General features: G+C 40.4%; 1 protein-coding gene across 2 annotated transcripts in view; it reads left to right on the forward strand.

Annotated features, from left to right (window-relative positions):
- prrt4b (proline rich transmembrane protein 4b) overlaps positions 1 to 23,558 on the forward strand; it is a 64,276-nt gene that overhangs the window by 12,450 nt on the left and 28,268 nt on the right. For both annotated transcript variants that reach the window (XM_055937343.1, XM_055937344.1), the window contains exon 2: positions 1,042 to 2,259. In XM_055937343.1, coding sequence (XP_055793318.1) covers positions 1,146 to 2,259 — 1,114 coding nt within the window. In that variant the 5' untranslated portion in view covers positions 1,042 to 1,145. The remainder of the gene's footprint in view (positions 1 to 1,041; positions 2,260 to 23,558) is intronic.

The following is a 23,558-nucleotide window of genomic DNA, read 5'->3' on the forward strand; positions in this document are numbered from 1 at the left end:
GAGAGAGAAAGAGAGAGAGATGTAGCATAGGACAGAGTAACAGAGAGAGAGAGGTATGGAGAAATAGATGGAGAGGTGTAAAGGAGTGAAGGAGATAGAGGGGGAGGTACTGAAAAGGGGGTGAGAGATGACCATACTTGGTTTTGCAGGGAAAGTGAAAGAAGGAAAGAGCTAGATGAAGAGCAGGAGAGAGTAAATGGCTGATTGTCCTGAATACTGAGGTTATTATCTCACTACAGGAAAACATACTCTCACTTAGACAGGGTTTCTCTCTGTTTTAAAGAACAAATCAAAGTGGGAATAAAGAAAGCAGGGGAGAGTTGGAGGGAAGTGGGTTCAAACGCAACTTCAGGTTGTTCTCAATGGAAAATTCCATCGGTGCTCCAATCTCTTCACTGAGGCAACTGGGCAGAGACTTTGAACCACCCGTTCCTCCCCTCCAAGAAAATAGTTCCCCTTCCATTTCTATACAGAGGACCCCCCCCCCCCCCCCCCCTCACACACACACACACATTATGTAAAAGTTAGCGCTAACTAAAATGCTGAGAAAATACATGACATCTGGAAAGTCTCGTTTGTGATTGGTCAGAAGTGTATTTCATGTTTGGTTGTCCCAAGACTCTTACCAAGTATACATATGAATGACACATAACTTCCTAACACAAATACTGACCGCAGAATCTGAAACCACTAAGTATATGTGTCCAATAATATCGTCGTTCTTGTGGCGATATGTGGTGGACAACATTTTCCCACCCTGCTAACTTCAGCAGTCCATTTCAATGGCTGCCCTGCTGTATTATGGGACGCACAATTTCATCAACATGTGATATTATATTCTCTGGAAAAACAGACAAAAACCAGGTCAAGCACTAAAAGAAACAGAGCAGAAACTTCCCCTTTAAATAACCTCTACAGCAAAAACAAGCCAGCAGACACATTTCGGCTCAACAACACATATCCTTGTATTAAGTCAAACTAACTGTACTGTGACAAAGTGAAAGTATGTCACTCAATGCCCTGTGTGCATCTGTCTTTTAGGTCACTTCACAGGAGAGCGAGCCAACGTGGCCTAGGGGGCTCGGGGAATGGAGGACGGTATGTAACCGGTGCCTAACTAACCGTTCCGCTTCACTGTCGGCAACATGCATCATCTTCGCCGGATGATGTCTTTGTGCTTATGGTGCTCTCTCCTCGCCATTCTTCTCCACACGACGGTGTTTGCGGATGAAGAGGCGGATGTTATGAAGCCGACAGGACCGCCTGCCAGTAAGGAATGGCCCTATTGGCCAGGCTGGTCCTTGCCAAAGCAGCCCAGCTTGTCCATGTTCCCATCACTCCCGGCGGCGCCGTCGTTTCCGTTTTCTTCGCTCAACCCGTTTGGAGGGAAGTCACAGACTAAGAATGCAGGGCCCCAAAAGACCACACCATCAGAGGGACCAACAAAGGAGCTGTCAAAGGGACTGATAGAGATACCAACAGAGAGACCAACAGAGGGACCAACAGAGGGACCAACGGAGCCTGAGAATTCCCCGGGACATTCAGGGTCCTCCACCATCACCTCTTGGACTGAAAGTCACCCCAGTTCCACTGAGATAAGAACAGTAACAAACCCACAGACAGTCACTCCTAACAAGAGCACACAACCAAACACCCAAGATATCTTAGATTCTATAACCGCTGTCTTAGATTCCATATCCTCTATTTCTGTGTCACAGGGGGTTGATATATTCTCTGATAGTCTCACCAGCACAAACATTCTGCCACAGACAATACACGCATACCTGTCACCAGAAACGGCCCAAACGCCAAAGCACAGTTGGAGTGTCACCACTAAATCTTTCCCCAAGGAAACGAAGATCCAAGATGAACTAGTTCCCCAGAGTGACCCTCTCACAGCCTCAGTCCCACACCTAACGTTCCCACAAACCACAGTCCCCACAACCCTGGTCACAACTCCACCAAGGATCACCGTCAACACAACACAGGTAGAGACCACACTGACCAGCCAACCCTTTGACTCTGGCACCCAACCCACGTCCCCACAAACCAGGGTCACCACAAGACGTCTGGCCTCGACCGTAAGCACCGACATTGGAACTAAAGAGGCCCCAGTCACCAAAACTCAGCCCAGTCAGAGTTCACCAGACCTGGGTTTTTCCGAGGCCAAAGCAGGGCCTGTGGAGGAACAACTGGGAGCAAACACCACCACCAGGACAGAGGATAGAACACTAAGGGTTAACTCACCAACACCAGGAGGTAAGTCTCCAACACATCAACACACATATTGATTTAGTATTAGTGATGGCCAGGCTAAATGACAATCAATGGATGTGATCAATCATTCAAACCAAATGGGGGTCTTCAGTCTGTTCAAGAAAAAGGCTGAAGAAAGTGAATGATGGATGGCATCTCTGAAATGGCAGCCATTAGTCGCCACTAACTTATCTTTAGCTAATATAGCCCAAGTCCTAGTTCAAATACTTACATCTCTATTGCATCTTTATTATTCTCCTTCCTTGAGATAATCACTTGGTGAAAGCAAAGTAGTGGAAACCACACTGTCCCCTACCCTATCATGTCCCTATCATACATGATCACTCCAAGGAAGGAAGATCAGAAGGAAGGAAAGACTCAATTCCACCGCATTAGAACAGACCCTAAAAATTATGCAGTTGTTTTATTTTTCTAAACAGATGATATTGGAACGCTCCCCTGTGCCTAAAAGGGTGGGGGAGGAGAGAGAGGTAGTGTAGGGGGGGTGGTTAGTATCACTTTCACATGACATTGAGGGAGTACCCGTAGCCCGGCACCAACCCCCACCGCCACTGTAGCGACGCTGGCTCTGTCTGGAGTCTGTATTCATAATAAACCTCAGGAAGCCCCTCCCCCCCTGTACAGGCGCATCAATCATAGGAGGGTCAAAGGTCAGGGGATACAATGATGAGACGATTATGGCCAACCAGAAGGCAGTGTCACAGGAGAATGGTACAGGGGCCTATTGTTGCAAATATCTATGCACTGGAATTTATGCAATTATCATCATTATTACACATTTCTGTCACTTTCAGCACACCATTACTAACAGCAAACAATGTATGATAATAGAGAGCATAAGCATATCGTTGGTGCATAACCCCCGTAACCCCTTTTATGTTGCCACTTTACATGCCATCAATCCGTCCCTCCAGGATTCCCCGATCGCAAATGTTTTGGAAAAATCAACAATTCCCAGGGCTTGCAAATTTGACCAATCACTGCACTATTTTTGCATAAAACAGTCGAATCATCGCAAAATTATCGCATAACACTGACCCATCGCCGCAGTACAAAAAGAAGGCACGCAATTTCAACCAATCACCGTACATTTACTGCATAATATGGTTCAATCAACCGACACGTCAACAAACATTTCCCCTCATCTGTCACGTTCCTGACCGGTTTTCTGTTATTTTGTATGTGTTTGACGGTCAGGGCGTGAGTTTGGGTGGGTAGTCTATGTTGTGTGTTTCTATGTTTGTTAAGGGTGACCTGATATGGCTCTCAATTAGAGGCAGGTGGTTTTCATTTCCTCTGATTGAGAGCCATATTAAGGTAGGTGTTTTCACACTGTTTGTTTGTGGGTGGTTGTCTCCTGTGTCAGTGTCTGTATGTTAGCCACATGGGACTGTTTCGGTATCGTTCGTTCGTTCGGTTTGTATGTAGTCTGTTTCCTGTTCATGCGTTTTTCACGTTATATGTAAGTTCGTGTCCAGGTCTGTCTACATCGTTTATTTGTTTTGTAGTTTATCAAGTGTATTTCGTTTCGTCTTCGTCTTGTTTAATAAATCATTATGTCACATAACCACGCTGCATTTTGGTCGAATCACTACTCCTCCTCTTCGTATGATCGTCAGTGCTGTTTCACAATAAAAGACAGAATCCGTGCAGAATGTCAGAATTGCTGCAGCTAAATCAAGCACCTTAGCCTGCAAATATCAGCAACAATCCTGAGGGATTGATTATCTGTGATAAATATACGGATGAGCGATAGTGAGAAGAATAGTTTATTTTGTTGTGTTTACTGCAACACAGCACACTGTGTTGTGTCTGGGCATGAGCACAACTTTGGAGGAGAATCCCATTGGCAGCTTTCGTTTTGTTCGTTATGTCTAGGGATAGCTGTGGTAGTACGCTGTGTTTTAGGATATTTTTGGTCATGCAATATTTGGATCTGGTAAGTATTTGTACTCTGTGGTCTGTATCAGTATTCCAACAGCAAATTCAGAGAAACAACCTCCAATCCTATGGGACCATCCCCTCCTTTCTCCTGCACATCCCCTGTTCATGGATGCTGAACATGCTCCTTGTCATTTAGGCTCCCCCCCTCCCTGTCTACCCTCCCTCCCTCCCTCCAGCCATCCATCCACCCCTCCTTCCCTCCTCCTGCAAGGGTTGTTGTGGAGGGCTGAAATGTCTCTGTAGGGATGAAGCTGGTGATTATCAAAGCAGGGATGAAAACTGAGGAGGGAGAGAACTCTGCTATTTTGTTCTGTTCCAGTGCAGATACAATCTATGCATTTGTCTTGTGCAGAATCCTGCAGCGAAAAACAAGTGAAAAACTCCTACGTCGCCAAACACCCCCAGCGGAGATTCAAATGTGAAAAGAGTGCAGGACACCCGGTACTATAATACATGATCCCCTATCCCTCGGGTATGAAGGAGAATGTCCACCCGTCAAAGCCTTCTCTTTCAGAGAGGTGTAAGTCAGGTACAGCTTTTCACTGTTGGAGACGTGCAAATCACAACCAAAACCAATCAGCTTCCATTGATTCAGAATACGCTTGTTGTGTCACCTTCGTCCTTGACAGGTGTGTGTATGTGTGTGTGCGGTAACACTATGCCTATCTCATCCCGTTCAAAGACACACTCCAGCTGCAGAAAGCAAAGCAAGGTCACTTATGAGATAGAGGGAAGTGGAGGAGGGGGTAAAGAAAGGCTTGAGTAAAGGAGAAGGGGGGGTTGTGGCCGAGGAGGGGATGATAAATTAGTCTCTTTAAACTCACCAATGCTTCAGATCCCAATCTCCACTCATTTCCCCCCTAAACAGATTACCCCTTTACCTCTGTCCCTACATTAGCATTATCATCAACACTACACCATACACACTCCATAACTACCTGCATATGATACAGTGGCACTGTAGATACCATACAACAGCCATAGGACTTATAGCAGAACCAATGTATAATTAATTATTTTTTTAGCTCTTTTTCTCCCCAATTTCCTAGTATCCCAATTGGTAGTTAGTCTGGTTTCATCGCTGCAACTCCCGTACGGACTCGGGAGAGGCGAAGGTCGAGAGCCGTGCGTCCTCCCCGAAACACAACCCAACCAAGCCGCACTGCTTCTTGACACAATGCCCACTTAACTGGGAACCAGCCGCACCAATGTGTCGGAGGAAACACCGTGCATCTGGCGACCGTCTCAGCGTGCACTACACCCGGCCCGCCACAGGAGTCACTGGTGTGCGATGGGACAAGGACAGACGATGGGTCAACCCAGACGACGCTGGGCCAATTGTGCACCGCTCCATGGGTCTCACGGGCGCGGCTGGCTGCCACAGAGCCTGGGCTCGAACCCAGAATCTCTAGTGGCACAGCTAGCACTGTGCTGCAGTGCCTTAGAATACTGCACCACTCGGGAGGCCTTGAACCAATGTAATTTCAATGGTTGGATTGATTGGTGGTTTTACACACATATATAGCTAGATCTATTTTCACATCAACCATGTGATTTGAACCGTGGCTGATTTCATTTAGATGCTCTTAAAAGCACCAATGGCAAATCAGAGCGTGGAGGTCAGCCGGGGTCAGAAATGCAGTACAGTATGGTCAATCTCTTCAATCACAAATAGACCAGGAACGAAGCAACCCCGAGGTGATTCAACCCGCATGTTGTAATAAACTGCGTGGTTCAGCCTGTTTGTGTTTCTACTTTGAAGCACGGCAGCTCGGGGAAATTACTTGAACCCAGCGGTAGACCCGACATCGTCGGCTAACATGCCACCACTGTGTTACCACGGTAACCCTGATTAGCCGTTGCCATCCTGTGCATCGCTAGGCTCATGTGTTTGTTTGGTCCAAAATGTAAATTGAGGGAGTAGACTATTGATCAGGCAAACACACACACATTTCATCACCCAAGGTTACTACTAATACTCATTGAAATATACATTTAGAGAATGCAACGTAACCCCATTAGTATGAAGTCTACAAAACTAACCAAATAAGCCTGTGCACAGTGATGCAATATTCTGATTGCATTGAGCAAGAGTGGGAAGGGCAGGAAATTGGAGGATGAGGTATTGTAGCTATATCCAGTTTTTATGAAACCTAATATGACTGTCTGTCTCTCGTCACCCTCCTATCCTACCGGCTTCTATTTCTCATCACACTAAGCTCTGTGTGTGTGTGTGTGTGTGTGTGACAGTGATGTAGATTAAATAGTGTATGCTGGCAGAAGTGAGAGCAGAATTATACTGCCTGATCAACCACTGGCGAAATCCCATCACAATGATCTCACGCAGTGTTTCTAATACATAATGAAATTAAACACACACTACCACATCAGGAAGCTCTTGGGTGCTGTATGTTGTGGTGGACTTTAATTACAAGTGCTTCACAGGAACCTGGTAAAATGATGTTTGTCGTGTAGCTAGTCACTGAATGGCTCTGAATTCACTGTCAGCATGCAGTCAAAGCTATAACCTCTTTTGGAGCTAACTAGTGATCTAGTATAGTGCTCTAGTATAGTGCTCTGGTATAGTGCTCTGGTATAGTGATTTAGTATAGTGATCTAGTATAGTGATCTAGCATAATGATCTAGTATAGTGCTCTAGTATCCTGATGTCGGCAGCAGATGAAAGTTGTATTCATAGCATTGCTAACTTAGCTAGCTAACAGACATTTTGAGAAAACAAGTTATATTAAGTGGCTAGCTAGCTAGCAATATCATAATTTGGGGGCTAATCTGACAGAGCTAAATAATCAGCTGAGCTAGCAAACAATATAACAAAAGCATAATTTCAGAACTGAAAAATACTCCATCAACTGGCTCTGCATTTCAGGAATCACAGTAGCAGGTAGGATACTCCTGGTCCACTGTTCAGTTAGTTAGGTTTAGGGTTAACCTTTTTCTGAAGAACACGGTCACTTTTTGCCACAAGCCTCACTGGCTTTCATGAGATTTAAACGTGAGTCCGAGGCGTCGGACTCAACGACAGTTGCTATCCATTGGAGTGCTGCGATTGGTTGCCAAAAATGTTGGGGCGGGGCTTAGCAAAGGGTCAATTGGACTGCCTGACATCATGCACCTTGGAGGGTGAAGTCTCACATGCTGACCACACCGCTCGTGTCGCGTGCGCAAGCATAGCAAAATAAATGTACACATACATGTTATTCAATCATTGCACCCACACTGCTCGCTTGCGAGCATCTGCGTTGCAAAGCTCTAAAATAGAAGTCAGTTCTATTTGTGACGCTGAACCCGGTGCAAGTCCTGCCTCTCCCATCTCCTCATTGGTTTATAGAAGCAGATACCCACGTGCCATCTCCTCATTGGTAATACCTACGTGGGGGATTGAAAGAAAAACTGAGGTCGGTTGGTCAGTCGTGATAATTCTATGAAAGTTTAGATGCCAGTCACCACATAAAGTCCAAAGAAGAAAAAGCCTGGAAGGAGGAGAGTTGACTAGAAATAATTAGCTTGATCGTTTATGTGTGGATTAATTGTCGTAGAGGACCTTGTGCATTTCAGGTAAAATAACAATTCAACGTTTATATCCCAGGACAAATTAGCTAGCAACAGCATACTAGCTAAATAGGACAAATTAGCTAGCAACTGCAAGCTAGCTAATTTGACCTAAATGTTTAATGCTTTCCGAGCTGTCCCCAAATGAATATATTTTGATATTTCAACCTGCGTGTTGTGATCTCGTTTGGTGTAGGGCGACAAAATCTATTAACGATGGCGGACGCGTGCATCTGGGCATGGTGTCAGAGATCTGATGAAACATTCCTCTGTGGAAGTCTCTAGGGTTTCTCACAGCCTGTCTCTTTCTCTATCTGCGTGTGTGTGTGTGTGTGTGTGTGTGTGTGTGTGTGTGTGTGTGTGTGTGTGTGTGTGTGTGTGTGTGTGTGTGTGTGTGTGTGTGTGTGTGTGTGTGTGTGTGTGTGTGTGTGTGTGTGTGTGTGTGTGTGTGTGTGTGTGTGTGTGTGTGTGTGTGTGTGTGTGTGTGTGTGTGTGTGTGTGTGTGTGTGTGTGTGTGTGTGTGTGTGTGTGTCTAACCATGCAAAGCAGAGGAACTGAGCCAGATCCTTTTAATACTGGAGCTGTGGCGAATCGCACCTAAAAATATGCACTTTGACACACACACACACACACACAGAGAGAGAGAAAACCAAGTCAAGAGGGTACACAAACAAGATCTATAAATAACCCTGCCACCCATTATACACACGCACATTAGAAATGCCCTCTAAGTGTGGAGAGAGGGATAAACCTTAGCACTGCAAACAGACAGATGGACATTAGAACCTAGAGGCGATCAACATAAGAACAGATCAGTTCAGATAAAGGTAATAACTAAGCAGGAAATGATATGGATACAACAAGCTATGCTTATAAGAACGTAGGCACAGTGTGATATATATTCATCAGGATAAGATGATAACGGCCCTCAACACCACCACCCCACCTCTCTCCCCATCTTTCTCTCATTATCCCCAACATTAGCTGATCACCAGTATCTTCCATGTGAGGTGCTAATATAGAGGTTTATGTAACTTTGTGATGACCAGACATTGGTATCAGCCATGTGAGTACAGTTCTAATAGCCCTGCTCCTCTCTGTGTCCTGGTGCAGGAGAGAAAGAGAAAGAGAGAGAGAGAGAGAGAAAGAGAGAGAGAGAATTCCCTTCTTCGCACCCTGGGGGTTTGGGAGTAAGCACAGAACTCTGCCAATCCTAAGGATGTGCACTTGTGTGTAGTGGGAGTACCAGCCCCTCGTTAACTGTCCCCTCTCGCTTTGTGCAGAGCTCGTTACTCATGCTAATTACCGCTGACGCAAGGGGAACACTCTTAGACCTGCACACCAAAAGCAGTGCAGTGATCTAGCACTCTGTGTGAATGTAGTGATTACACAATGTCAACAATACACTCCATACTATCTTACCATAACAACATGTGAATCATACCGGTCTTGATGATAAGTTACAGCCGTGCAGGGTTGAATAGAGTTAACTGAGGTTGTATCAACTATAGTGAGACAGTAGTGTAGGGTTGAATAGAGTTAACTGAGGTTGTATCAACTATAGTGAGACAGTAGTGTAGGGTTTAATAGTTAACTGAGGTTGTATTAACTATAGTGAGACAGTAGTGTAGGGTTGAATAGAGTTAACTGAGGTTGTATCAACTATAGTGAGACAGTAGTGTAGGGTTGAATAGTTAACTGAGGTTGTATCAACTATAGTGAGACAGTAGTGTAGACTTGAATAGTTAACTGAGGTTGTATCAACTATAGTGGGACAGTAGTGTAGGGTTGAATAGAGTTAACTGAGGTTGTATCAACTATAGTGAGACAGTAGTGTAGGGTTGAATAGTTAACTGAGGTTGTATCAACTATAGTGAGACAGTAGTGTAGGGTTGAATAGAGTTAACTGAGGTTGTATCAACTATAGTGAGACAGTAGTGTAGGGTTGAATAGTTAACTGAGGTTGTATCAACTATAGTGAGACAGAAGTGTAGGGTTGAATAGAGTTAACTGAGGTTGTATCAACTATAGTGAGACAGTAGTGTAGGGTTGAATAGTTAACTGAGGTTGTATCAACTATAGTGAGACAGTAGTGTAGGGTTGAATAGAGTTAACTGAGGTTGTATCAACTATAGTCAGACAGTAGTGTAGACTTGAATAGTTAACTGAGGTTGTATCAACTATAGTGAGACAGTAGTGTAGACTTGAATAGTTAACTGAGGTTGTATCAACTATAGTGAGACAGTAGTGTAGACTTGAATAGTTAACTGAGGTTGTATCAACTATAGTGGGACAGTAGTGTAGGGTTGAATAGTTAACTGAGGTTGTATCAACTATAGTGAGACAGTAGTGTATGGTTGAATATAATTAACTGAGGTTGTATCAACTATAGTGAGACAGTAGTGTAGGGTTGAATAGTTAACTGAGGTTGTATCAACTATAGTGAGACAGAAGTGTAGGGTTGAATAGAGTTAACTGAGGTTGTATGAACTATAGTGAGACAGTAGTGTAGGGTTGAATAGTTAACTGAGGTTGTATCAACTATAGTGAGACAGAAGTGTAGGGTTGAATAGAGTTAACTGAGGTTGTATCAACTATAGTGAGACAGTAGTGTAGGGTTGAATAGTTAACTGAGGTTGTATCAACTATAGTGAGACAGAAGTGTAGGGTTGAATAGAGTTAACTGAGGTTGTATCAACTATAGTGAGACAGTAGCGTAGGGTTGAATAGTTAACTGAGGTTGTATCAACTATAGTGGGACAGTAGTGTAGGGTTGAATAGTTAACTGAGGTTGTATCAACTATAGTGGGACAGTAGTGTAGGGTTGAATAGAGTTAACTGAGGTTGTATCAACTATAGTGGGACAGTAGAGTAGGGTTGAATAGTTAACTGAGGTTGTATCAACTATAGTGGGACAGTAGTGTAGGGTTGAATAGAGTTAACTGAGGTTGTATCAACTATAATGGGACAGTAGTGTAGGGTTGAATAGTTAACTGAGGTTGTATTAACTATAGTGAGACAGTAGTGAGGGTTGAATAGAGTTAACTGAGGTTGTATCAACTATAGTGAGACAGTAGTGTAGGGTTGAATAGAGTTAACTGAGGTTGTATCAACTATAGTGGGACAGTAGTGTAGGGTTTAATAGAGTTAACTGAGGTTGTATCAACTATAGTGAGACAGAAGTGTAGGGTTGAATAGAGTTAACTGAGGTTGTATCAACTATAGTGGGACAGTAGTGTAGGGTTTAATAGAGTTAACTGAGGTTGTATCAACTATAGTGGGACAGTAGTGTAGGGTTGAATAGAGTTAACTGAGGTTGTATCAACTATAGTGAGACAGTAGTGTAGGGTTGAATAGTTAACTGAGGTTGTATCAACTATAGTCAGACAGTAGTGTAGGGTTGAATAGTTAACTGAGGTTGTATCAACTATAGTCAGACAGTAGTGTAGGGTTGAATAGTTAACTGAGGTTGTATCAACTATAATGGGACAGTAGTGTAGGGTTGAATAGTTAACTGAGGTTGTATCAACTATAGTCAGACAGTAGTGTAGGGTTGAATAGTTAACTGAGGTTGTATCAACTATAGTCAGACAGTAGTGTAGGGTTGAATAGTTAACTGAGGTTGTATCAACTATAGTGGGACAGTAGTGTAGGGTTGAATAGTTAACTGAGGTTGTATCAACTATAGTGGGACAGTAGTGTAGGGTTGAATAGTTAACTGAGGTTGTATCAACTATAGTCAGACAGTAGTGTAGGGTTTAATAGTTAACTGAGGTTGTATCAACTATAGTGAGACAGTAGTGTAGGGTTGAATAGTTAACTGAGGTTGTATCAACTATAGTCAGACAGTAGTGTAGGGTTTAATAGTTAACTGAGGTTGTATCAACTATAGTGAGACAGTAGTGTAGGGTTGAATAGAGTTAACTGAGGTTGTATCAACTATAGTGGGACAGTAGTGTAGGGTTGAATAGTTAACTGAGGTTGTATCAACTATAGTCAGACAGTAGTGTAGGGTTTAATAGTTAACTGAGGTTGTATCAACTATAGTGAGACAGTAGTGTAGGGTTGAATAGTTAACTGAGGTTGTATCAACTATAGTCAGACAGTAGTGTAGGGTTTAATAGTTAACTGAGGTTGTATCAACTATAGTGAGACAGTAGTGTAGGGTTTAATAGTTAACTGAGGTTGTATCAACTATAGTGAGACAGTAGTGTAGGGTTGAATAGTTAACTGAGGTTGTATCAACTATAGTCAGACAGTAGTGTAGGGTTTAATAGTTAACTGAGGTTGTATCAACTATAATGAGACAGTAGTGTAGGGTTGAATAGAGTTAACTGAGGTTGTATCAACTATAGTGAGACAGTAGTGTAGAGTTGAATAGTTAACTGAGGTTGTATCAACTATAGTGGGACAGTAGTGTAGAGTTGAATAGTTAACTGAGGTTGTATCAACTATAGTGAGACAGTAGTGTAGGGTTGAATAGAGTTAACTGAGGTTGTATCAACTATAGTGAGACAGTAGTGTAGAGTTGAATAGAGTTAACTGAGGTTGTATCAACTATAGTGAGACAGTAGTGTAGGGTTGAATAGTTAACTGAGGTTGTATCAACTATAGTGAGACAGTAGTGTAGGGTTGAATAGTTAACTGAGGTTGTATCAACTATAGTGAGACAGTAGTGTAGGGTTGAATAGAGTTAACTGAGGTTGTATCAACTATAGTGGGACAGTAGTGTAGGGTTGAATAGTTAACTGAGGTTGTATCAACTATAGTGAGACAGTAGTGTAGGGTTGAATAGAGGTAACTGAGGTTGTATTAACTATAGTGAGACAGTAGTGTAGGGTTTAATAGTTAACTGAGGTTGTATCAACTATAGTGAGACAGTAGTGTAGGGTTGAATAGTTAACTGAGGTTGTATCAACTATAGTGAGACAGTAGTGTAGGGTTGAATAGAGTTAATTGAGGTTGTATCAACTATAGTGGGACAGTAGTGTAGGGTTGAATAGTTAACTGAGGTTGTATCAACTATAGTGAGACAGTAGTGTAGGGTTGAATAGAGGTAACTGAGGTTGTATTAACTATAGTGAGACAGTAGTGAGGGTTGAATAGAGTTAACTGAGGTTGTATCAACTATAGTGGGACAGTAGTGTAGGGTTGAATAGAGTTAACTGAGGTTGTATTAACTATAGTGAGACAGTAGTGTAGGGTTGAATAGAGTTAACTGAGGTTGTATCAACTATAGTGAGACAGTAGTGTAGGGTTGAATAGAGTTAACTGAGGTTGTATCAACTATAGTGAGACAGTAGTGTAGGGTTGAATAGTTAACTGAGGTTGTATTAACTATAGTGAGACAGTAGTGTAGGGTTGAATAGTTAACTGAGGTTGTATCAACTATAGTGGGACAGTAGTGTAGGGTTGAATAGTTAACTGAGGTTGTATCAACTATAGTGGGACAGTAGTGTAGGGTTTAATAGAGTTAACTGAGGTTGTATTAACTATAGTGAGACAGTAGTGTAGGGTTGAATAGTTAACTGAGGTTGTATCAACTATAGTGAGACAGTAGTGTAGGGTTGAATAGTTAACTGAGGTTGTATATACTATAGTGAGACAGTAGTGTAGGGTTGAATAGTTAACTGAGGTTGTATTAACTATAGTGAGACAGTAGTGTAGGGTTGAATAGTTAACTGAGGTTGTATCAACTATAGTGAGACAGTAGTGTAGGGTTGAATAGAGTTAACTGAGGTTGTATCAACTATAGTGAGACAGTAGTGTAGGGTTTAATAGTTAACTGAGGTTGTATTAACTATAGTGAGACAGTAGTGTAGGGTTGAATAGAGTTAACTGAGGTTGTATCAACTATAGTGAGACAGTAGTGTAGGGTTGAATAGTTAACTGAGGTTGTATCAACTATAGTGAGACAGTAGTGTAGACTTGAATAGTTAACTGAGGTTGTATCAACTATAGTGGGACAGTAGTGTAGGGTTGAATAGAGTTAACTGAGGTTGTATCAACTATAGTGAGACAGTAGTGTAGGGTTGAATAGTTAACTGAGGTTGTATCAACTATAGTGAGACAGTAGTGTAGGGTTGAATAGAGTTAACTGAGGTTGTATCAACTATAGTGAGACAGTAGTGTAGGGTTGAATAGTTAACTGAGGTTGTATTAACTATAGTGAGACAGAAGTGTAGGGTTGAATAGAGTTAACTGAGGTTGTATCAACTATAGTGAGACAGTAGTGTAGGGTTGAATAGTTAACTGAGGTTGTATCAACTATAGTGAGACAGTAGTGTAGGGTTGAATAGAGTTAACTGAGGTTGTATCAACTATAGTCAGACAGTAGTGTAGACTTGAATAGTTAACTGAGGTTGTATCAACTATAGTGAGACAGTAGTGTAGACTTGAATAGTTAACTGAGGTTGTATCAACTATAGTGAGACAGTAGTGTAGACTTGAATAGTTAACTGAGGTTGTATCAACTATAGTGGGACAGTAGTGTAGGGTTGAATAGTTAACTGAGGTTGTATCAACTATAGTGAGACAGTAGTGTAGGGTTGAATAGTTAACTGAGGTTGTATCAACTATAGTGAGACAGTAGTGTAGGGTTGAATAGAGTTAACTGAGGTTGTATCAACTATAGTGGGACAGTAGTGTAGGGTTTAATAGAGTTAACTGAGGTTGTATCAACTATAGTGAGACAGAAGTGTAGGGTTGAATAGAGTTAACTGAGGTTGTATCAACTATAGTGGGACAGTAGTGTAGGGTTGAATAGTTAACTGAGGTTGTATCAACTATAGTCAGACAGTAGTGTAGGGTTTAATAGTTAACTGAGGTTGTATCAACTATAGTGAGACAGTAGTGTAGGGTTGAATAGTTAACTGAGGTTGTATCAACTATAGTCAGACAGTAGTGTAGGGTTTAATAGTTAACTGAGGTTGTATCAACTATAGTGAGACAGTAGTGTAGGGTTGAATAGAGTTAACTGAGGTTGTATCAACTATAGTGGGACAGTAGTGTAGGGTTGAATAGTTAACTGAGGTTGTATCAACTATAGTCAGACAGTAGTGTAGGGTTTAATAGTTAACTGAGGTTGTATCAACTATAGTGAGACAGTAGTGTAGGGTTGAATAGTTAACTGAGGTTGTATCAACTATAGTCAGACAGTAGTGTAGGGTTTAATAGTTAACTGAGGTTGTATCAACTATAGTGAGACAGTAGTGTAGGGTTTAATAGTTAACTGAGGTTGTATCAACTATAGTGAGACAGTAGTGTAGGGTTGAATAGTTAACTGAGGTTGTATCAACTATAGTCAGACAGTAGTGTAGGGTTTAATAGTTAACTGAGGTTGTATCAACTATAATGAGACAGTAGTGTAGGGTTGAATAGAGTTAACTGAGGTTGTATCAACTATAGTGAGACAGTAGTGTAGAGTTGAATAGTTAACTGAGGTTGTATCAACTATAGTGGGACAGTAGTGTAGAGTTGAATAGTTAACTGAGGTTGTATCAACTATAGTGAGACAGTAGTGTAGGGTTGAATAGAGTTAACTGAGGTTGTATCAACTATAGTGAGACAGTAGTGTAGAGTTGAATAGAGTTAACTGAGGTTGTATCAACTATAGTGAGACAGTAGTGTAGGGTTGAATAGTTAACTGAGGTTGTATCAACTATAGTGAGACAGTAGTGTAGGGTTGAATAGTTAACTGAGGTTGTATCAACTATAGTGAGACAGTAGTGTAGGGTTGAATAGAGTTAACTGAGGTTGTATCAACTATAGTGGGACAGTAGTGTAGGGTTGAATAGTTAACTGAGGTTGTATCAACTATAGTGAGACAGTAGTGTAGGGTTGAATAGAGGTAACTGAGGTTGTATTAACTATAGTGAGACAGTAGTGTAGGGTTTAATAGTTAACTGAGGTTGTATCAACTATAGTGAGACAGTAGTGTAGGGTTGAATAGTTAACTGAGGTTGTATCAACTATAGTGAGACAGTAGTGTAGGGTTGAATAGAGTTAATTGAGGTTGTATCAACTATAGTGGGACAGTAGTGTAGGGTTGAATAGTTAACTGAGGTTGTATCAACTATAGTGAGACAGTAGTGTAGGGTTGAATAGAGGTAACTGAGGTTGTATTAACTATAGTGAGACAGTAGTGAGGGTTGAATAGAGTTAACTGAGGTTGTATCAACTATAGTGGGACAGTAGTGTAGGGTTGAATAGAGTTAACTGAGGTTGTATTAACTATAGTGAGACAGTAGTGTAGGGTTGAATAGAGTTAACTGAGGTTGTATCAACTATAGTGAGACAGTAGTGTAGGGTTGAATAGAGTTAACTGAGGTTGTATCAACTATAGTGAGACAGTAGTGTAGGGTTGAATAGTTAACTGAGGTTGTATTAACTATAGTGAGACAGTAGTGTAGGGTTGAATAGTTAACTGAGGTTGTATCAACTATAGTGGGACAGTAGTGTAGGGTTGAATAGTTAACTGAGGTTGTATCAACTATAGTGGGACAGTAGTGTAGGGTTTAATAGAGTTAACTGAGGTTGTATTAACTATAGTGAGACAGTAGTGTAGGGTTGAATAGTTAACTGAGGTTGTATCAACTATAGTAAGACAGTAGTGTAGGGTTGAATAGTTAACTGAGGTTGTATATACTATAGTGAGACAGTAGTGTAGGGTTGAATAGTTAACTGAGGTTGTATTAACTATAGTGAGACAGTAGTGTAGGGTTGAATAGTTAACTGAGGTTGTATCAACTATAGTGAGACAGTAGTGTGGGGTTGAATAGTTAACTGAGGTTGTATCAACTATAGTGGGACAGTAGTGTAGGGTTGAATAGTTAACTGAGGTTGTATTAACTATAGTGAGACAGTAGTGTAGGGTTGAATAGTTAACTGAGGTTGTATCAACTATAGTGAGACAGTAGTGTAGGGTTGAATAGTTAACTGAGGTTGTATTAACTATAGTGAGACAGTAGTGTAGGGTTGAATAGTTAACTGAGGTTGTATTAACTATAGTGAGACAGTAGTGTAGGGTTGAATAGTTAACTGAGGTTGTATCAACTATAGTGAGACAGTAGTGTAGGGTTGAATAGAGTTAACTGAGGTTGTATCAACTATAGTGAGACAGTAGTGTAGACTTGAATAGTTAACTGAGGTTGTATCAACTATAGTGAGACAGTAGTGTAGGGTTGAATAGTTAACTGAGGTTGTATCAACTATAGTGAGACAGTAGTGTAGGGTTGAATAGTTAACTGAGGTTGTATCAACTATAGTGAGACAGTAGTGTAGGGTTGAATAGTTAACTGAGGTTGTATCAACTATAGTGGGACAGTAGTGTAGGGTTTAATAGTTAACTGAGGTTGTATCAACTATAGTGGGACAGTAGTGTAGGGTTGAATAGTTAACTGGGGTTGTATCAACTATAGTGGGACAGTAGTGTAGGGTTTAATAGAGTTAACTGAGGTTGTATCAACTATAGTGAGACAGAAGTGTAGGGTTGAATAGTTAACTGAGGTTGTATCAACTATAGTGGGACAGTAGTGTAGGGTTGAATAGTTAACTGAGGTTGTATCAACTATAGTGAGACAGTAGTGTAGGGTTGAATAGAGTTAACTGAGGTTGTATCAACTATAGTGAGACAGTAGTGTAGGGTTGAATAGTTAACTGAGGTTGTATCAACTATAGTGAGACAGTAGTGTAGGGTTGAATAGAGTTAACTGAGGTTGTATTAACTATAGTGAGACAGTAGTGTATGGTTGAATAGAGTTAACTGAGGTTGTATTAACTATAGTGAGACAGTAGTGTAGGGTTGAATAGTTAACTGAGGTTGTATCAACTATAGTCAGACAGTAGTGTATGGTTGAATAGAGTTAACTGAGGTTGTATTAACTATAGTGAGACAGTAGTGTAGGGTTGAATAGTTAACTGAGGTTGTATCAACTATAGTGAGACAGAAGTGTAGGGTTGAATAGTTAACTGAGGTTGTATCAACTATAGTCAGACAGTAGTGTAGGGTTTAATAGTTAACTGAGGTTGTATCAACTATAGTGAGACAGTAGTGTAGGGTTGAATAGTTAACTGAGGTTGTATCAACTATAGTGGGACAGTAGTGTAGGGTTGAATAGTTAACTGAGGTTGTATCAACTATAGTCAGACAGTAGTGTAGGGTTGAATAGAGTTAACTGAGGTTGTATCAACTATAGTGAGACAGTAGTGTAGGGTTTAATAGTTAACTGAGGTTGTATCAACTATAGTGAGACAGTAGTGTAGAGTTGAATAGTTAACTGAGGTTGTATCAACTATAGTGAGACAGTAGTGTAGGGTTGAATAGAGTTAACTGAGGTTGTATCAACTATAGTGAGACAGTAGTGTAGGGTTGAATAGTTAACTGAGGTTGTATCAGCTATAGTGAGACAGTAGTGTAGGGTTGAATAGAGTTAACTGAGGTTGTATCAACTATAGTGAGACAGTAGTGTAGGGTTGAATAGAGTTAACTGAGGTTGTATCAACTATAGTGAGACAGTAGTGTAGGGTTGAATAGTTAACTGAGGTTGTATCAACTATAGTGAGACAGTAGTGTAGGGTTGAATAGAGTTAACTGAGGTTGTATTAACTATAGTGAGACAGTAGTGTAGGGTTGAATAGTTAACTGAGGTTGTATCAACTATAGTGAGACAGTAGTGTAGGGTTGAATAGTTAACTGAGGTTGTATCAACTATAGTGAGACAGTAGTGTAGGGTTTAATAGTTAACTGAGGTTGTATCAACTATAGTGAGACAGTAGTGTAGGGTTGAATAGATAACTGATGTTGTATTAACTATAGTGAGACAGTAGTGTAGGGTTGAATAGTTAACTGAGGTTGTATCAACTATAGTGAGACAGTAGTGTAGGGTTGAATAGTTAACTGAGGTTGTATCAACTATAGTGAGACAGTAGTGTAGGGTTGAATAGAGTTAACTGAGGTTGTATTAACTATAGTGAGACAGTAGTGTAGGGTTGAATAGTTAACTGAGGTTGTATTAACTATAGTGGGACAGTAGTGTAGACTTGAATAGTTAACTGAGGTTGTATTAACTATAATGGGACAGTAGTGTAGGGTTGAATAGTTAACTGAGGTTGTATCAACTATAGTGAGACAGTAGTGTAGGGTTGAATAGTTAACTGAGGTTGTATCAACTATAGTGAGACAGTAGTGTAGGGTTGAATAGTTAACTGAGGTTGTATCAACTATAGTGAGACAGTAGTGTAGGGTTGAATAGTTAACTGAGGTTGTATCAACTATAGTGAGACAGTAGTGTAGGGTTGAATAGTTAACTGAGGTTGTATCAACTATAGTGGGACAGTAGTGTAGGGTTGAATAGTTAACTGAGGTTGTATCAACTATAGTGAGACAGTAGTGTAGGGTTGAATAGTTAACTGAGGTTGTATCAACTATAGTGGGACAGTAGTGTAGGGTTAAATAGTTAACTGAGGTTGTATCAACTATAGTGGGACAGTAGTGTAGGGTTGAATAGTTAACTGAGGTTGTATCAACTATAGTGGGACAGTAGTGTAGGGTTGAATAGGTAACTGAGGTTGTATCAACTATAGTGAGACAGTAGTGTAGGGTTGAATAGAGTTAACTGAGGTTGTATCAACTATAGTGAGACAGTAGTGTAGAGTTGAATAGTTAACTGAGGTTGTATCAACTATAGTCAGACAGTAGTGTAGGGTTTAATAGAGTTAACTGAGGTTGTATTAACTATAGTGAGACAGTAGTGTAGGGTTGAATAGTTAACTGAGGTTGTATCAACTATAGTGAGACAGTAGTGTAGGGTTGAATAGTTAACTGAGGTTGTATATACTATAGTGAGACAGTAGTGTAGGGTTGAATAGAGTTAACTGAGGTTGTATCAACTATAGTGAGACAGTAGTGTAGAGTTGAATAGTTAACTGAGGTTGTATCAACTATAGTCAGACAGTAGTGTAGGGTTTAATAGAGTTAACTGAGGTTGTATCAACTATAGTGAGACAGTAGTGTAGGGTTGAATAGTTAACTGAGGTTGTATCAACTATAGTGAGACAGTAGTGTAGGGTTGAATAGAGGTAACTGAGGTTGTATTAACTATAGTGAGACAGTAGTGTAGGGTTTAATAGTTAACTGAGGTTGTATCAACTATAGTGAGACAGTAGTGTAGGGTTGAATAGTTAACTGAGGTTGTATCAACTATAGTGAGACAGTAGTGTAGGGTTGAATAGAGTTAATTGAGGTTGTATCAACTATAGTGGGACAGTAGTGTAGGGTTGAATAGTTAACTGAGGTTGTATCAACTATAGTGAGACAGTAGTGTAGGGTTGAATAGAGGTAACTGAGGTTGTATTAACTATAGTGAGACAGTAGTGAGGGTTGAATAGAGTTAACTGAGGTTGTATCAACTATAGTGGGACAGTAGTGTAGGGTTGAATAGAGTTAACTGAGGTTGTATTAACTATAGTGAGACAGTAGTGTAGGGTTGAATAGAGTTAACTGAGGTTGTATCAACTATAGTGAGACAGTAGTGTAGGGTTGAATAGAGTTAACTGAGGTTGTATCAACTATAGTGAGACAGTAGTGTAGGGTTGAATAGTTAACTGAGGTTGTATTAACTATAGTGAGACAGTAGTGTAGGGTTGAATAGTTAACTGAGGTTGTATCAACTATAGTGGGACAGTAGTGTAGGGTTGAATAGTTAACTGAGGTTGTATCAACTATAGTGGGACAGTAGTGTAGGGTTTAATAGAGTTAACTGAGGTTGTATTAACTATAGTGAGACAGTAGTGTAGGGTTGAATAGTTAACTGAGGTTGTATCAACTATAGTAAGACAGTAGTGTAGGGTTGAATAGTTAACTGAGGTTGTATATACTATAGTGAGACAGTAGTGTAGGGTTGAATAGTTAACTGAGGTTGTATTAACTATAGTGAGACAGTAGTGTAGGGTTGAATAGTTAACTGAGGTTGTATCAACTATAGTGAGACAGTAGTGTGGGGTTGAATAGTTAACTGAGGTTGTATCAACTATAGTGGGACAGTAGTGTAGGGTTGAATAGTTAACTGAGGTTGTATTAACTATAGTGAGACAGTAGTGTAGGGTTGAATAGTTAACTGAGGTTGTATCAACTATAGTGAGACAGTAGTGTAGGGTTGAATAGTTAACTGAGGTTGTATTAACTATAGTGAGACAGTAGTGTAGGGTTGAATAGTTAACTGAGGTTGTATTAACTATAGTGAGACAGTAGTGTAGGGTTGAATAGTTAACTGAGGTTGTATCAACTATAGTGAGACAGTAGTGTAGGGTTGAATAGAGTTAACTGAGGTTGTATCAACTATAGTGAGACAGTAGTGTAGACTTGAATAGTTAACTGAGGTTGTATCAACTATAGTGAGACAGTAGTGTAGGGTTGAATAGTTAACTGAGGTTGTATCAACTATAGTGAGACAGTAGTGTAGGGTTGAATAGTTAACTGAGGTTGTATCAACTATAGTGAGACAGTAGTGTAGGGTTGAATAGTTAACTGAGGTTGTATCAACTATAGTGGGACAGTAGTGTAGGGTTTAATAGTTAACTGAGGTTGTATCAACTATAGTGGGACAGTAGTGTAGGGTTGAATAGTTAACTGGGGTTGTATCAACTATAGTGGGACAGTAGTGTAGGGTTTAATAGAGTTAACTGAGGTTGTATCAACTATAGTGAGACAGAAGTGTAGGGTTGAATAGTTAACTGAGGTTGTATCAACTATAGTGGGACAGTAGTGTAGGGTTGAATAGTTAACTGAGGTTGTATCAACTATAGTGAGACAGTAGTGTAGGGTTGAATAGAGTTAACTGAGGTTGTATCAACTATAGTGAGACAGTAGTGTAGGGTTGAATAGTTAACTGAGGTTGTATCAACTATAGTGAGACAGTAGTGTAGGGTTGAATAGAGTTAACTGAGGTTGTATTAACTATAGTGAGACAGTAGTGTATGGTTGAATAGAGTTAACTGAGGTTGTATTAACTATAGTGAGACAGTAGTGTAAGGTTGAATAGTTAACTGAGGTTGTATCAACTATAGTCAGACAGTAGTGTATGGTTGAATAGAGTTAACTGAGGTTGTATTAACTATAGTGAGACAGTAGTGTAGGGTTGAATAGTTAACTGAGGTTGTATCAACTATAGTGAGACAGAAGTGTAGGGTTGAATAGTTAACTGAGGTTGTATCAACTATAGTCAGACAGTAGTGTAGGGTTTAATAGTTAACTGAGGTTGTATCAACTATAGTGAGACAGTAGTGTAGGGTTGAATAGTTAACTGAGGTTGTATCAACTATAGTGGGACAGTAGTGTAGGGTTGAATAGTTAACTGAGGTTGTATCAACTATAGTCAGACAGTAGTGTAGGGTTGAATAGAGTTAACTGAGGTTGTATCAACTATAGTGAGACAGTAGTGTAGGGTTTAATAGTTAACTGAGGTTGTATCAACTATAGTGAGACAGTAGTGTAGAGTTGAATAGTTAACTGAGGTTGTATCAACTATAGTGAGACAGTAGTGTAGGGTTGAATAGAGTTAACTGAGGTTGTATCAACTATAGTGAGACAGTAGTGTAGGGTTGAATAGTTAACTGAGGTTGTATCAGCTATAGTGAGACAGTAGTGTAGGGTTGAATAGAGTTAACTGAGGTTGTATCAACTATAGTGAGACAGTAGTGTAGGGTTGAATAGAGTTAACTGAGGTTGTATCAACTATAGTGAGACAGTAGTGTAGGGTTGAATAGTTAACTGAGGTTGTATCAACTATAGTGAGACAGTAGTGTAGGGTTGAATAGAGTTAACTGAGGTTGTATTAACTATAGTGAGACAGTAGTGTAGGGTTGAATAGTTAACTGAGGTTGTATCAACTATAGTGAGACAGTAGTGTAGGGTTGAATAGTTAACTGAGGTTGTATCAACTATAGTGAGACAGTAGTGTAGGGTTTAATAGTTAACTGAGGTTGTATCAACTATAGTGAGACAGTAGTGTAGGGTTGAATAGATAACTGATGTTGTATTAACTATAGTGAGACAGTAGTGTAGGGTTGAATAGTTAACTGAGGTTGTATCAACTATAGTGAGACAGTAGTGTAGGGTTGAATAGTTAACTGAGGTTGTATCAACTATAGTGAGACAGTAGTGTAGGGTTGAATAGAGTTAACTGAGGTTGTATTAACTATAGTGAGACAGTAGTGTAGGGTTGAATAGTTAACTGAGGTTGTATTAACTATAGTGGGACAGTAGTGTAGACTTGAATAGTTAACTGAGGTTGTATTAACTATAATGGGACAGTAGTGTAGGGTTGAATAGTTAACTGAGGTTGTATCAACTATAGTGAGACAGTAGTGTAGGGTTGAATAGTTAACTGAGGTTGTATCAACTATAGTGAGACAGTAGTGTAGGGTTGAATAGTTAACTGAGGTTGTATCAACTATAGTGAGACAGTAGTGTAGGGTTGAATAGTTAACTGAGGTTGTATCAACTATAGTGAGACAGTAGTGTAGGGTTGAATAGTTAACTGAGGTTGTATCAACTATAGTGGGACAGTAGTGTAGGGTTGAATAGTTAACTGAGGTTGTATCAACTATAGTGAGACAGTAGTGTAGGGTTGAATAGTTAACTGAGGTTGTATCAACTATAGTGGGACAGTAGTGTAGGGTTAAATAGTTAACTGAGGTTGTATCAACTATAGTGGGACAGTAGTGTAGGGTTGAATAGTTAACTGAGGTTGTATCAACTATAGTGGGAC

Source organism: Salvelinus fontinalis, chromosome 11 (genome assembly GCF_029448725.1).
Source record: "Salvelinus fontinalis isolate EN_2023a chromosome 11, ASM2944872v1, whole genome shotgun sequence".
NCBI lineage: Eukaryota > Metazoa > Chordata > Actinopteri > Salmoniformes > Salmonidae > Salvelinus > Salvelinus fontinalis.